A 16,101-nucleotide genomic window follows, 5' to 3' on the forward strand; every position below is an offset into this window, starting at 1 on the left:
TAAGCACCATACACTTGGCTGAAATTTAAATTCACTTAAATCTCTGCAAATCTGTATGGCATTCATAATTATTAGCAAAAAGAATATCGTTACTTCTTTTCTAGAAGGATTTGCCAAGGCAATAAAATGTGACGAGCGGACAGGGAGTATTATTTACCCGAATTTTCTCTAAAATGTGCGGGTATTACTTTTATTCGACATCCTAATGATAGATGTGACATGTCGGTTGCGATAGTAAAAAGGAGTGACAAAAAGTACAGTGATTACTAGTATTTGGTTTTAATGTGCATTCTGTGTCTGATTACATGTAGGAAAAGAAATCATGGGTAATAAACATGTAAACATATAAACATGTTTTAATGTAAAAATCACAAGGATACTCTATGAGGAGGTGATATACACGCAACATGGATTAAACACATGCTAATTATTCAACCTTCATCTTTCACTGTCTAAAATAGCAAAAGTAATACTGAAAAAAAAACAAAAAACATAGCACTACTTTTCAACATTATTCCAAAGATGTTGAATTTGATCCAGATATATAAACAAAACTATGGATAAAAAGACAGATTAAGTTAAAGGTGATGCATGAGTGTCGCCATGCTTTGTGGTAGAATTGAAACATCACTATATAACATCATTCAAAAGGAACAAATTGAAACAAAAGCTGTGTTTAAGCTTATCATTTGTAAGTTTCATTCAATAAATGTTTTTTCTTCACTTTTGCATGAATCAGAGTTTTTCATATTGTTTAGTTGACCCTCCATCGGAACATATTCATCTAGTTTTCCACCTTCGTTCATGTCAATGTATCCACTAACACTTTTGGATGCTGCAAAGGGATCTGAAACAGGTAACAGATTGGGATTACGGTTATTGCTAGCCTTTCTTAACAACACAGGGGGTTCTGAAACTCCCTGTTCTGTCTCCTTTAATATTGGAAAGTGCTCTTCTACGGTATTTGTAATTTGAATTGCGACAGGCACTGGGGTTATATAACTATCTCTGTTTGAGGCAGGCATGCTTTTGGAGGGTAGAGTAGAATACTTCGTTCTTTCCTTATCTGACTGCTTAATTTGTTCGTACTTTACTAAGTCACTTTTCCTATTATTATCTGACCTGCAATTCATAGGGAGTGAGGAATATCTTTTCCTATCCTCTTCTGACTGGTCAATTAGTTCATATTTTCCCACATCGCTCCTTCTGCAATCTTGTGACGTGGAGGGAATTCTTAAATCGTTTATTTCGCAGTAGGTATTGACATTTCCTCTACTGGTCACTATAGAATCTCGTTTTTCAACCTTTACTTTTCGTTTTCCTCTTATCAGTACGATGATCACAATGATGAGTAACAGTATGACCAATCCACCGATGACAGACATGATAATGATATTCAGAGAAATGTCTTGGGAATCCCCAGCCTTCTGTGTGTCTTTGATGACTTCTGACTCCATTTTTTGGTTGCTTGTTACAAAACTCTTTGATGTGTTTTTGTCATCCCATATACTATACCTCGTTGACTGGTCGTCATTTTTGTACATCGTAGTTATGATAGTTACTGATTTTGTTGTCACTTTCCTTGATGATGAGGTAAGTGATGCAGAGTCTTGTGGACTAGTTTTCTGTACAGCTTTAAAAAGATACAATAGTTAAGTACATATATTCTACTTGTCTTTATCTAAACGTTTGTTTTGGTACATCATGCATATATATTCAAATTAATTTTAAAGAAATATCGTTTATAATAAATTTTTCCCCATCTCTCATAGTATAAAACATTCATGTATGCATATAAAGAATTTTGTATAAAAGTAACAAAAAATTCATGTCCCAGTTTTACTGTAATACGACAAAATATAAATCTTACAAGTTGTTGTTTCTCTACATCCAATTGCCGGATCACATGCATCTCTTGAACAGGTACAGTATCCTCCAAGACATCGTCTTCCATACTTTGGATATTCACAGTTAAACTGACAACTGGGTCCAAACCTTCCAGCTGGACAATCTGCAAAATGGGTTTGGAAAATGCTAGCCTACACATGAAATATCTGACAGCATCAAGTAAAACAGACCAATATATTCATGTTTAACTTACCCACGCATACTCCATTTTTAAGATAATAATCGGGACAGCAATTTGTTATGGACGATGAATCCCCGGACCTAGCCATAGCAAGAAAAGGGTTTAATTTCTAGAGTGCCTTATCAACAATCAAATTTAGATTGCAAGAATTTGACAGATGGCTTTGCTGACAATATGTTATCATTGTTGCAAACATGTTTTTGCCTTAGATAGTTGTTATCATACTTACAAATTTATTCCATATAAAAGATTTTCATCTGCATCTAAGCAACACTTTCAAAACAAGTGACTCACATTTTTTAATTAAGATTAAAGACATATATCTGTTGTTTACTTACTTTCGGCAACCTTCCAGATATCTTGTTAAAGAAATAATAATCAACAAAGAAACCTTCATTTCTTTTAAAATGAACAATTAACAAATTTTACCAGCTCACTTCTTTAAGTTTAGACAAGGAAATAAATTATGTATTAACAACTGATGACTGGAACTACATCAACTACGGGTCAGCTGATCCCGCTTCCTGTATCTTAATCTACTTAACTAATGACACATCACTCTCCTTGTATAGCCAAATTATAGAGTCTTCTGATTGTGTTTTCTAGGGCTAATTTTAACTAATAGCTAAGGATACATTCACAGCCAAATATTTTCTCGCTTCTAATAGCATTATATTGATAGAAAATCACGGAAAAAATGTTCATTTCAGTAACTGTCTGTGTCTCACTTCATAGAAAACAGCTTATCCAGTATATCTCAGTAGCTTTTTATGGAAAGAGGATATCTCGACTTTTTAATTGACCTTGTTAAATGAGGTCTATAACAATGCTGTACTTACTCTTCGCACGTCCGAGTCCCCGGTATATTATACAGGAGCAGGGAAATGAAATAGCTGAAGAAATTCGTGTCCATGGCAGTATAAAGTAGTAATATTGCTACAAGTATGAATCATCAAGAAATAGAATGTTAATTATTAGCCAAAACAAGGCAATAACATGGTTTTACATTAACTTTTACTGTAGCGTAATATATTTTAAAAGATAATGAAAATAAGGATGTATTATACTCCATTCTACATGTACATCTTCTTAACTAATTTAGAAATATATAACAAAGTAAACTACATTGTTGATTTGAATTAAGAAAGTTAGCATTTTTGATTTTGTATAAAACACTATGGATACATACCTTTAATCACAGAAGATATGTATTCTGTGTTGAAGTCACAAGGAAATGCATATTAATCGATTAACATCTGGATAAACTCTAATTTCCTCATGAGAAATTACAAGATACTTAATCACAGTTTGACAGATGCAGAAAGAGAGATAGAGAGAATGCATGTTTGTGCATGGTAAACCCCTTCCCCCTAAGAATCCTATAATCGTCCACTTATCCCTTAAAATTATTTGATTTTGAATGTAAATTGTATTCGTGATCATAACAAAGCATTCTTTTTTCTGAAAATCTTTATGGTGCCTATTCCCCGCTTCAATTGACTACAAACCTTACACTTTTCATAAAGAAACATTTAAAGTGAAATAAAACGTAGGCAAAGATGAACAATACTTTTTCACTTAAAGTTCTTCAAAATTGTTCATGTCTATCTTTACTGCTACAAAGTTACATTATGAGTGTAAAATATGGTTAAATAAATGAGTGAATGGATTTTGACAACAACTATGCTAACCGAGTTAGTAACTTGACTTATTTGAGAAATCAATCAGGGTTCCCAATGTCAGTCAAAGGGAGGGGGGGTAAATTTGGGAACTTCCTGTCCAAATATGACATGCACGATTTTGTCCAAAATGTGCATACACATAGAAGATATAGGCATGTACCATACATGTACCATACAAAGAAAAAGAACGAAAACTAAACGACAACGTTGAGGGCAGCTGTGTTGTACATCATTAATTCCTAGCTTCTAAATCATTGAAAACGCTATATTCATTAAGTCAAGGTACCATACAGTGTGCATATAGGGTTTGCATATAAGAATCGACAAAAAGGACCAAGAAATAAGATTTGGGAATGTAGAAATGTCAGGACTATGCTGCTATATTGCACAGCAGCGATAACAGATAAATGTGCAGTCATACCAGCGTATCTGAATGCCATAGTATATGGAATGAAATATGAAGATAACGAATAGTAATCAGGCTCAAAAGTCCATTGAAAACAACCCTGCTCTGGAATCGGCAAGTGCCAATATGCGTGGCCATACTTGATTGTCATTGCACAAAACTAATATGCTTATTAGCACAATTTGCTTAATCATATGCAGATTTTTTCACTTGGTTCTTGTGGCAGTGCATGGCCATAGGAACCGGGAGGGGGAGGGGGCACGGGCACGGGGGGCGTGTCCTCGATCCCCCGATAATTTTGCTGATATATAGAATACTATAGAAAACATAGCTACTATATGCTTGTGCTGCAGTCAATAATAACGTCTGGTGACCTTTTTCTTTTTTTTTTTTTTCTTGTCAAGGAATTTTTTGGTAGTTGATAGTGCCCTCCAAACAGAAAATGCATGGTTGTGCTCCCCCCACCCCCCAACTGAAATTGCTTCCTACGGACATGTAGTGATTAGGTGTGCAGACTTCCCTGTAGGCGTATCTTAGTGATTAATCACTACAGCATTTAAGATATCGTTTTGATGTACTCCTCTGGAACTAGAAAATCGTTAGAGAATAATTAATGGAACTCAGCATGCAAAATTTGAAAATATTCGAAAAATAAGGACTTGTATTGAATTTAAGCGGAAAATATAAAATTGTTGAGGAAAAAGGTAAAAAACAAAACAGCAGAGGCTCCTATAAGTAGATATGTTACTGAAAAAGTATGTTAAAGAATTTTGTAAAACAGTTGTACATAGTTATTTCTGTACATTTCCAATTTTCGCGACACCTGCTTTACAGGAGATAGACACATGTGTATTTGGTATTTATAAACAAGACAGCATTTTTCAAGAATATTGGAAGGTGATTTACATAGTGTAGTGTTTAATAATACAAATATACACGATACAAATATACACGGGAATGAAATTTTCGTCTGCAGATTACGCAAAAATAAAATTATCACGCATGAATGTATTAACATTATAACAGTCCTACTTAAACACACATTGATCACAAAATTTTCCTATCAAACATACCTTATTTTAAAATTCCCCAAAATAAATCTAAATCTACCATCATGTTACAAAAATGGAATCTAAGAGCTGTATAATGCAAGTCGATAAGATACCCCCCCCCCCCCCCCCCATTTCTCCGGATCTTGGGTATTTTGTTACCTTCTAGATATTGTATGTGAAATATGAGATATTCCCTTATCAAATTGCAAACTTCATATCAAATCAGGATCACTTATATGTGCAAAGTGAACATTACAAACAGGAGAGGTAAGCATCCCCTCTCGACCTGTCACATCCGCCATGAGTCCTCTGTATTGATCAGGTACTCTAAATAATCCGTAGTCAAGATTAATATAAAACAAATGTCCAACTATTGGTATGAAACATATCGGTAAAAATATGAGCTAACAATAAGATGTATTTGCAGAGGATGTCATTATATGCAAAATGCTGACTTTAAAAGTGATTGTTTAAAGTCCATGTTACATCAACTTTTTTGTCAGTAATCTGCCTCAGTTCAAAATCAGAGCAATCTCTGGCTTACCAAATCAACTGGGAGACGTAAAAGCAGTATGCAGGTGTCATTGCGCGTGGAACATATTGTTGGAAGATCTTGGCTTTAAAGATAATAAAGATATATTAAATGAGGAACATGGGCATTTTCTACATCACCATCAGAGTAACTGTGTGTAGAATCAGAATTTTCTTACGAAGTGATGTAGGCAACAAGATATGAATTTTTCGAGTTTCAATTTTTTTGAAGAAGCAATTGTCTATGATCTCAAAGAACCTGCTCTTAAATTTTCTTGAAGAATGGTTGTATAACGTGTTGAAAAGCCAAGCAAATTTATGCTTTTGAGAATGAAAGAAATAATTTCAAATTTTCCAAAAGTTCTTTGGAGTTTAAGAGAATCAACATCTGAATTATACCACTTCTTGGATAAATTGTAGCACAGTACGTCTGAAGTTTTTTCGTTCACAGCAGTTTTTTTTTTTGGGAGGAGTAAAGAGAGTGATTTAGAGAACATTCACTGGTGCACGCAGTGTATTTATGTAAGAATTTTTATGATGTTTTCCAGTATTCGTAAGATTCAAAGTCCCTTCCACTGGAATGATAAAAGTATTACACTAAGGTATTTTGATGAATTTCATATTTTGAAAAGAAAGTTTGAGTGTAACAGTAAGTTGTATTACCAGATGTGAAATTAAAGCCAAGTTCACAGAAATTAATAATTAGTACATGTAGTTAGAATTAATTGTTAATGTAAACTTTCTAATTCTTTTTCACTTCCAGTTTACTGTAAAACTAAAGGTAAATAGTACGCATTTTGTCTTTTATTCTTCTGATACGAATCTGTATATGCGTTATAAAAATGTATTGTATATCTTTTAGAATCCAACACTGATCAAACATCCCTGCTTCACTCAGGGAGCTAAAGTGTGGAACACCCCCCCCCCCCTTTCATCTTGATAAAAACATAGTAAGAGTTTATAATTTCTCAAAATTATGAGATTTTCCTGTCAATCATACTATGCAAGTAGATTGTACTTTCTCTTACGTTCAGAGATTGGCAATATAAAATTATAAGCTCTCACTATTAATTTTGATTAGGGGGGTGGTGGTGGTGGGGGGGGGGGGGTAGGGTATCCACACTTCAGGTGTGTTTATGCTACTTCACTCATCCCTATTATTTTGCTAGATTTTTTTTCTTCAAAATCAAAACATTCAAATTATATTTCTCTCCCCTGTTATTTATTTTTTGTCTTTGGTCTAAAATGCAGCTCTGTCATTTGATAATGTGCCTGTTACTGCCTGTCTACAGAAACGTGTCTGGTTGATTTGTCACAATTTGTTTTTTTTAACTTCTCGTCGTATGTAAAGTCGAGATTGGTAGCTGGTCATGTCTGTAAGACCGGTTTTTATTTGTCGACGTATTATTTATTCAGATCAGGTCGTAGACTTGAGAAGATTTGTTCTTCTTAATCTCAAAAAAAAAAAAAATAAAATAAAATAAAATAAAATAAATAAAAAAAAATGTATGATCTGTGTTGTCTATCGATAATATCGTGAATTTGGTCTGATTGGTTTATGTGTGTATTCGAATGGCATTTCTATGTGGACAGGCATTTCTGCAACAGTGAGTTCTAACAAATTTTTTTTATCTAGGTTTTTGTTATTTTGTTCTTCTTAATCAAAAAAGAGGTATGATCTGTGTTGTCTATCGATAATATCGTGAATTTGGTCTGATTGGTTTATGTGTGTATTCGAATGGTATTTCTTTGTGGACAGGCATTTCTGCAACAGCGAGTTCTAACAAATTTTTTTTATCTAGGTTTTTGTCATTTTTTAATCATCCATTTCATTAGTTTATTAAGTTTAAATTTTACAAGATTATGCACCAGACATTTTCAAGTATTCCATGTGAATACGTTCATTACAAATTATGGAAATACAAACATTTACTTAACGTTTATTATATACCGACTCTGTATTCATAAACAGTACGATAATTTCCTTGGCCAATGCTATTGTTCTCATCATTAACACAAAAGTTTGCCGGTTATTTACATACAACAAGGTGACAAAGATATTAAGTTCTGGTTGTCAATATTGATAATATATTCGTTGTTGTATTTTTACGATTTCGTTTAGTTAATGTGTTTTGTTATTTGAGTGAGTGTTGTAGATATGCATACTGCATGTGTGTATGTTGCATATGTCCTTTTCATTCTTTTTTAGTCCTACAAATTTATGTTTTACATACTCTTTGTCCTTCTTCAAAGTCTGGTTTACGGGGAAGGATTATTTCGGCATAATAACATGGAAGAGCTTAGATTGGACTGTAAAGAAAAGTTGGGGAGGGGGCTTTTGTGAAACAGGTCTCCGAATGAAAATTTCAATACATAAAAAAATAATAACAGTGAAAAAAAAATTGTGAAATGGGGGGGGGGGGGGGGGCTAAAGAAAACTGCCATTTAGAGTTCCATAAAAAAAAGTGGCCCGGGGGGGTTTCTTATATTATGTGCCCGTTAACATACTTGAAGGGATAAAAACGAATGGGATTGAAGTGAGAGCTCCCCCCACTTTTTGTCGCCAATTACTCGAGTCTATGCCGTATGTAACACATCAAAGATGTGGAATAATATCAATTCGTTTTTATAATTTGATTGAGTTAAAACAAGATAAATACTCCATTTCCAGTACGAATTGGTGATAAATATTTAAGATGTCATATTCTCTAAACGTTGTATTAATTAATTCAAGCATATAAAGTAAGAAAACACGCATAAGATCTAAGAAAACAAATTGCATCGCATAATTATTAAACACTATTAATATGTGATAAAGTTGTCCCACAGTTGCTGAAAACGCACCTGTTTCCTTTCTACCCCCCCCCCCCAACAAACACACAATGGAGGATATTTGCAAAATCTCTGCGTACGCAGTACTCAGTACGTATTGTGTTCCTTGTTATGGGTACACGAGGGTTGTCCAAAAAGTTCGTGGATAATGGCATGTTTGTCAAAATGAATGGTTCAAGATGTGCTTAAGACCGCGGAACATTAACTGGCAAAATTGGAAATATGCAGCTTACGTCATTTTCGTCTGTTACAGTCAAAACATTTAATGATGGACAATGAAATGGGCGGGTACAATTCGGCACGGACGTCTGCGAAAACATTGGATTGAAATTGCAATTCGAAATTCATTTTCAATCCACCTCAGCTACGCTAGAGCGCACGGTGTTACTGATTGACACAGAAGACAAATAATTTGAAATATATATAAATCAGAATTTTCTATCCCATGCTTTTAAAGAAATATAAAGGGACAAATATTTGATTTCTGTTTGGTATGTGTGTGTTTGGTGGTTGGGCGGTTGGAGGGGGGGGGGCTGAACGATCTTGGAAATGAATAAGAACGTTTTATTTTAGTTTGGACAAACCCTCCCTGATTTTGTTTGTCAAACATTTTTCAGAGAAGAAAAAACTAAAAAAAAATTAAAAACTCTTGTCGTCCTAGAAATTAATATATTCTTCCTGTGAAGGCATGACTCGACAATTTTTGACACCCCACCCCACCCCCCTTTCTAGAATCAAATGGCCATCACCTGAAAAAATAATCTCTTTATTCTAGGACTTTGACGTGTCCTTAAAATTATAGGCTAAAAAACTCGTATAAATATGAATTTCAAACAATATGTATTTGGGAATTGAATTTATTTGTCTTTTGAATCATACATTCACACTTTAGGTTTGAAAACAGCTCAGATGGATTGAAATTAAATTTCATATTTTTTTCAGTGAAGAAGAAAATAAATAATGTCTTTTGTCATCCTACAAATATTTAATATATTGTTTCATGTGAGACATAACCATAAATAATCTGATTCGACAACATTTGCCAACCCCCCCCCCCCCAACTTCTGGAATCAAATGGTCTTCCCCTAAAAGAATATACATATAGCTATATCTCCTATAACTTTTGTTTGTCCCCAAAATAAAAAGTTGTTATACATTAATTTCAAACTATACGCATTTGGGAACTGAAATTATTTGTTGTTTCGATCATACATTATAACTTTGCGAAAAATAGCTCAGGTGGATTGAAAATGAATTTCGAATTGCAATTTCAATCCAATGTTTTCGCAGACGTCCGTGCCGAATTGTACCCGCCCATTTCATTGTCTATCATCAAGTGTTTGACTGCGACAGATGGAAATGACGTAAGCTGCATATTTCCAATTTTGCCAGTTAATGTTCCGCGGTCTTATTGTATACCAAAATATTAGTTATGAAAATCCAAGTCGGAATAGTTTGGTTTTTATTGTTTGAACTTAATATTTTAGTAAAAATCTCGGTCATTAAAGGACGCCGATAGTACAAACGGACCAGGGTTACAATGCCATGAACTTTTAAATAAAGTGATATGATTGAAATTATTTTCTTTTTAAAACGAGTCAAAGCTGAATAAAAATTTAATATATCACAAATAAAGCGGTTATCGCCATTTTCTGATACCTTTAGTATTGCGTACTAAATAGACAATGAAAATATTAAGTGAAAACCGCAAGAAGTATGTTTCAAAAATTGACAGAAATTAAAAGCGACGTCGGCCATCCGAACGGGACAGCGTCCAATCATACAATTATGGTTAATATGGTTGAAACGTCTTCAAAGAGAAAATATTTATTCAAACAACTTAAATTTATTGGAAAAAATTTAGTCTAGTGATTTGTAATTGGTGTATACGATTTTTCAACGGTGTGTAAAATTTCGGAGACACTACAAGAAGTGTAAAACCACTGTTATTTGATAAAATTCATGACGTTGTTATAAATATAGCGTCGTCGGGCTGGGCTAAGCATCCTGTGTTTACTAAGTGTTAATTTTGATGACGTTCGTAAATTATTGTGTATTGTTTTGAATTTTTGAATTTAAATTATAATCTATACATAAATATAATATTGCACACATTTGGCAATGTGGCATGATAAAGAAAAAAAGAGTGCGTCTATGAACATGCGGTAAAAATTCAAAATTCATATTTCTGACGTTATCATGAAATAAGCGTTACGTCAGACTGGCCCGTGCAACTTGCATATACAAAGTATTTACACCTATAATGTTCAGTAAATAGTGTGCATTGCTTTAATTTTTTGTACATTTACTCAATCATGGTCTATATTAAGGTATTATCGTACATGTTTGCCATTGCGGACTTTATAGAGAAATTTAAGCATTTGTCCACGAACTTTTTGGACAACCCTCGTACATGTACTTCCTGCTTTCTCAGTTTTATAAAGGATTGCGAAAATGTGTCTCTTTTTACATAATGCACAGTATTGTTAAAAAAAAACCCTTCTCATGCAAAAAACCTGCGGCAGTCTGTCGTATTTATATAATAAAAGAAATAAGAGTACCAACCCCCAACCCCCCAATAAAAAACGATTTTCCCACAGAGATTTCATTTTTGATTCTTGTATATGACATGTAGACCGAAGGCTAAAGCATCTCGTCATAATATCAAAATAAATGAAAATACTAGATCATATATTTATTTGTCACACAATAATGGTACAATAGAATAAAATATACATGACTGTATGCAGCCACTGAAAGGTTTTCTTAGAGAGGGAAGGAGAGAGAAGAAAAAAAAGCTATTACAAATGCGTTTTTCTTTTCTTAGCAAAGATATGTACAAATACTAATTTCGCATTTTGACATAATTATTGACAATTATGAGTACGAATTACCTTCTCGGCAGAAGTATTCGTAACGTAAACTCGCCCAAACTTGAAAAATCTATTTTGTGTGTGTGTGTGTGTGGGGGGGGGGGGGGGTAGTCGTTGACTTCTTTTCATACCAGCTTAACACAGATCCGCTTTTTATTTGGTTTATATATAAATTTAATTCTTTATTGCATAATACACCCATATGGGTCAAGCAATACAGTTCATAATAAGAAAATAAAACATAGAACAATGAATGTATTCATTGTTACAATAGGCGCAATTTAAGTAATTTACTCCTTATATGTTACACCGATGTGGACCTTTTATTTCTTAATTCTAATGATTGTTTTATAAAAGTGAAAACAGCCGGTATAACTTAAATAGTTGGGCTAAGTATATATTCAAGTTTCTGTATGGGTGATTTGAGATAGAATGAGGAACAATTATCTAACATGGTTTTTATAAGTATATTCCTTGCTTGTATATTCAAATTACATTGTAAAAAGAAATGAAATTCATCATCAATAGCATTACATGAAGTGCATAACCTTTGTTGTCGAGGTATTTTCTTATGTCTACCAGTTTCAATCAGTAGGCAGTGGTCACTTGTTCGAAACTTAATTAGTAATTGTCTATTCTTGAAACTATTTTCAAGCATAAGATATTCTTCCATATTAAGATTGTGTTTTATTTTACTGTACAAATACAGTTTGGAGTTTTCTGTGAATTTGGATACTTTTTCCATAGTTTTGCCTTCATAATTATTTAGTACTATGAACTCTGCAAATTCCGGGGGGGGGGGGGGTTCCAGATCACCTCCGATCCCCCCTCTAGATCCGCTCATGATAAGGTTGTTTGTTGTATACATGTAGATCTATGTACTCAGTTCTAAAGTCCCTCAGTTCATGGTTTAATACATACACGGAATTTATTTTTTCAAAGAAAAACCATTATTTTCAACAGTGATTTGAAACAAACTACTACAATCCCAGAATGACCAGGACTGATACGGAAACATCCAGCTTCATCAGGCACAACATTTTATGTGGCATATATACAATGGCGTCACTTCAATTATTATGGACTCTAAAAAAGCATACTGCTCTATTTTCAATTGTTTAAGATTTGTGAAGGAAATATTCGATAAAAGGACGGATGGACTGTCTGTCCCCATTTATAAACCCGTTATACGTCGGCGATGTGTATTGCAGTTGACCGACTTTAGCGTGGGAGAGAAGCAATCTCGGTTACTTCCTTTGATGTGGTAACAATGTGACGTAGTATTTAAACTTCTCGACAAGCAAAGCGTCAGCACGTCACAAACAGTGAAATCCTTTAGGTCTAATGCAATTTGCTCTAATTAAATGTAAAATTTAGAAATTATTTGTCAATTAACAAGTAGTAATATAATAATATGAACATGATAAAATAAGGAAGGAACTGAAAAATATTATCTTCATTGGGATAAGTAGGGAAAAAATGACAGAGGAAACATTTCATCCCAAAATAGCATAAATTCACAATCTTTTAAAGTCACTAATGAAAAGAACGGAGTGATATGAATATATAAAATGTAATGCATATTCTTAAAAATGTATAATGTTCAAGCAAGTCTGGAAATAGCTAATTATATAAACACTTGATTCGATAATAAGGCATTTATTAAAAAAAAAAACAATTCTTATTATAATTGAATCATTTTATGAAATATAGCAACTTAGCGTTTCATTACAGGAAGAATAAAACAGAAAAAAAATTAATACAAAAATAGTATTTAATTCTGGGAGAGAACTTTAATCTTACATAATTTTAAAAATCGATTTTTCGGTATTGTTTTCAAACTTGTACTCTTAGCTATAGGCGTGTCTGCATTTGTTCATCACATGTTTTCACCTTATTCTTTAATATTTTCTCCTTGCAGTGAATCATTCCCAGTACCATTTTCAGCGCACATGGAAACGTAGTCTTCTTTTTTGGTTCCCTTATCCATATCAATATAACCACTAACTTGTCCTGAGGTTTTACCAAACCTTTTTTGTGTAGTTTTTAAGTGTGATTTGTCAATTCTCATCTCAACTTTTTTGTCATCTTCCGCATTGTCATCCGATAACTCCTGCACTGGCATTTTTGACAGTGTTTTGCTATCTCTCATTCTGGTTTTCCGATCATCTTTTCTGCTTTCCAGTATCTTCTGCATTGAAACATTTGACATCGTTTTACTACCATGTTTAGCGATGTTTGTTCTAGAGGGAAGAGCTGTGTACTTAGTTGCATCTTTTTTGGAATGATCGATGACTTCATACTCCTCGACTTCAGCTTCCGTATCGTTACCTCCATCGTCTATTACCTTATCATCATCTATTTCGCAGTACGTATCTACGTGTCTGTGGCTTGTAACGTTAGATTTTCGTCTTGACGACTTTTTCTCAAGTCGTATCGTAATCTTTCCCTTTAATTGGACTAACAGAACAACAATAAGAAACCCGATAACAAGAACACAGATTGCTGAAATAACAGCCACAACAACTGTAGAACTGGAATTTTCCTTGATTAAGACTCCTTTTACTTGGCGTGTTAAATTCCTATTATTATTTTGTACATTATATTCAGATGTTGAGTTTGGTAAGGATGACGATAAAGTAAGAATGGAGATGGTATTAGTTTTAGAAATGATTAATTCTGAAAAAAAATCGTAAATAGAACATCATCAGTTGAATTCTTTTACTATAAAATCAATTTCTTTTGTGGCATTATATTCTCATGGTCTGAGGAAAACATGCTGAAAACATGAATATGAAACTTAACATGAATGTAATGGTTTCTTCATTACACAAAACAATGAAAATTATATACGCAAAAATTAGTAATTTCACAGTAGTTTAATACCATATTTAATCAAATGTACGTTTTAATCTTTTTATTTCAAATTTGACATTAAAATATACAATTGTTTTAAAATACAACAAAAACTCACCTTTTTTGCAGCCTTCTGATGGATCACAAATTTCTTTTGGACATTGGCATTTTCCGTCCAAACATCGGCGTCCGTAATCAGGGTATGTACAGACGTAGTTACAGTCTGGTCCAAAAGTTCCGGACGGACAGGCTTGAAAGAATTGTAAAGAATCATGTTTGATATAAAAAAAATTCAAGAACTTTTGTGAGAAAAAAGAAATAACTTATCATGAATTTGGGGAAAAAATTGAATTGTGCTTGCTTGATGTCTCGATTGAAAAATTAAACTTACGAACACACTTCCCATCCAAAACATGATAGTCAGCACAACATGATGTTGCTTTACCAGTTCTTCAAATTAGTTACATATATATCAAACTTTGAACAAAAAGTCAGCATCTCAATTCAAAGTGATTAGATTCTAGAATTAATAACCCTTTACTGTATTTTTTGTTTAGTTATACAATTACTATAAGAGCAGCATGGGCACATTGGCCTCTTCTAAAAGAATTATGCTTTATAATAAATACAGATCTTACTTTAAGCAATTCTCTGTTGCTGATAAATGTTGAAGAATCACAATTATTGTCGTAAGTCTACAAATCAAAATCTTCTGAATCATGTTTGGTTATGGTGAGTATTCCATCACGTATAAATTGTAATGATACTGTTTGAAGCTTTGAGGAAGTTATTACATAAAAAGCTTTAGAAGTTTGGGATGAAAACATTTTATTTCACTTAGCCAATAAATAACGTTATCAATCTAAAAAGGACAACTCTAAAATAAATACTTTCTCGGTATCTATGTTCCAGGTTTTTCTCTCTCCGAACGGAAATTTCGGTTCATTACTTCTGGATGGAGCTAATTATTACCAGTTAAATCATCTCAATAATAGACATTGGAATCATTGTGGGAATTATAAAGCTAAGTGTTAAGGAAACATGATTATGCATGATTCCTTCTACAATAATTTGAGTCGATAGAGCTCTCCCTAGGTTGTGGGTTCAAGCCCCTGCCGCTACAAACAATAGGTAGCAAACGTTCCTTTGCCAAGCATTTAGCACTTTAAAGTGAAAGTTGAAGGTCTTTCGGATGAGACCTTAAAACCGAGGTCACGGTAGGCGTTGTACGATAACGATCCCTCACTGCTCAATCTTATTGAGTGTTATGTACAGGTATAAATTTGAAACTGTAGTTTACTATAGTATTTTTTGTTTTAAAGAACCTCTGGAATTTCAGAGGGTCTGTGCTTTATGCCCTGTTCACAGATTTTTTATTGCTTGTAGATTTTTTTTATTATTTTAATCACTGTTCGTTATCTTTATCTATTTCATTCCTTGCAAGCAACTATTTTTAGATATACATGTATAAGAATTTGTACTGACACGAGTAGTCAGTTTCATAATGATAAACCGCTTTTATAAAGAAGATGTGCGCATTTGACATATAATCTGCATATTTCACTGTGCTATGGGCACTGGAGATGGATTTTAAAAGAATAACGAAGCAGCAGATTTACACAAGGTGATAAAGTTTCTTTTTATAAGGTCTCTGGGTCTTTCCTATTATTTTATTTTATTTTTTATTTTTTTTTTTACAAATGTTTGCTTGCTTTTTTCAGTTTTTAAATGCTCACAATTAACGTTTTAAAATCGTCTGGAGATGACCTGAAGCTAGCAA

The 16,101-nt window shown here is 33.3% G+C and overlaps 2 protein-coding genes across 2 annotated transcripts; both read right to left on the reverse strand.

The window, feature by feature from the left end:
* Positions 1-263: 263 nt before the first annotated feature.
* Positions 264-2,502, reverse strand: LOC133173246 (uncharacterized). Its single transcript, XM_061308227.1, has 4 exons — positions 2,428-2,502; positions 2,102-2,169; positions 1,871-2,011; positions 264-1,633 (listed from the first exon to the last, which is right to left on the reverse strand). Exons 1-4 carry the CDS (start codon positions 2,484-2,486, stop codon positions 699-701), a joined length of 1,203 nt encoding a protein of 400 aa, XP_061164211.1. The 5' UTR covers positions 2,487-2,502; the 3' UTR covers positions 264-698.
* Positions 2,503-13,329: 10,827 nt separating this feature from the next.
* On the reverse strand, positions 13,330-15,042 carry LOC133173852 (uncharacterized). Its single transcript, XM_061308925.1, has 4 exons — positions 14,960-15,042; positions 14,713-14,771; positions 14,440-14,571; positions 13,330-14,144 (listed from the first exon to the last, which is right to left on the reverse strand). Exons 1-4 carry the CDS (start codon positions 15,040-15,042, stop codon positions 13,360-13,362), a joined length of 1,059 nt encoding a protein of 352 aa, XP_061164909.1. The 3' UTR covers positions 13,330-13,359.
* Between the last annotated feature and the right edge of the window lie 1,059 nt (positions 15,043-16,101).

This window comes from Saccostrea echinata, unplaced genomic scaffold (assembly GCF_033153115.1).
Source record: "Saccostrea echinata isolate AGI-Se365-2 ecotype Australia unplaced genomic scaffold, CSIRO_AGI_Sech_v1 ptg000056l, whole genome shotgun sequence".
NCBI lineage: Eukaryota > Metazoa > Mollusca > Bivalvia > Ostreida > Ostreidae > Saccostrea > Saccostrea echinata.

Coding starts and splice junctions, on each gene's coding strand:
- LOC133173246 (XM_061308227.1), bottom strand. CDS start 2,486: ATGAAGGTTTCTTTGTTGATTATTATTTCTTTAACAAGATATCTGGAA. Junction 2,012..2,101: donor TAAAAATGGAGTATGCGTGG/GTAAGTTAAACA, acceptor CCCATTTTGCAG/ATTGTCCAGCTGGAAGGTTT. Junction 1,634..1,870: donor ATGTAGAGAAACAACAACTT/GTAAGATTTATA, acceptor ATCTTTTTAAAG/CTGTACAGAAAACTAGTCCA.
- LOC133173852 (XM_061308925.1), bottom strand. CDS start 15,042: ATGATTCAGAAGATTTTGATTTGTAGACTTACGACAATAATTGTGATT. Junction 14,772..14,959: donor GCAACAGAGAATTGCTTAAA/GTAAGATCTGTA, acceptor ACTAATTTGAAG/AACTGGTAAAGCAACATCAT. Junction 14,572..14,712: donor TTTGGATGGGAAGTGTGTTC/GTAAGTTTAATT, acceptor AATTCTTTCAAG/CCTGTCCGTCCGGAACTTTT.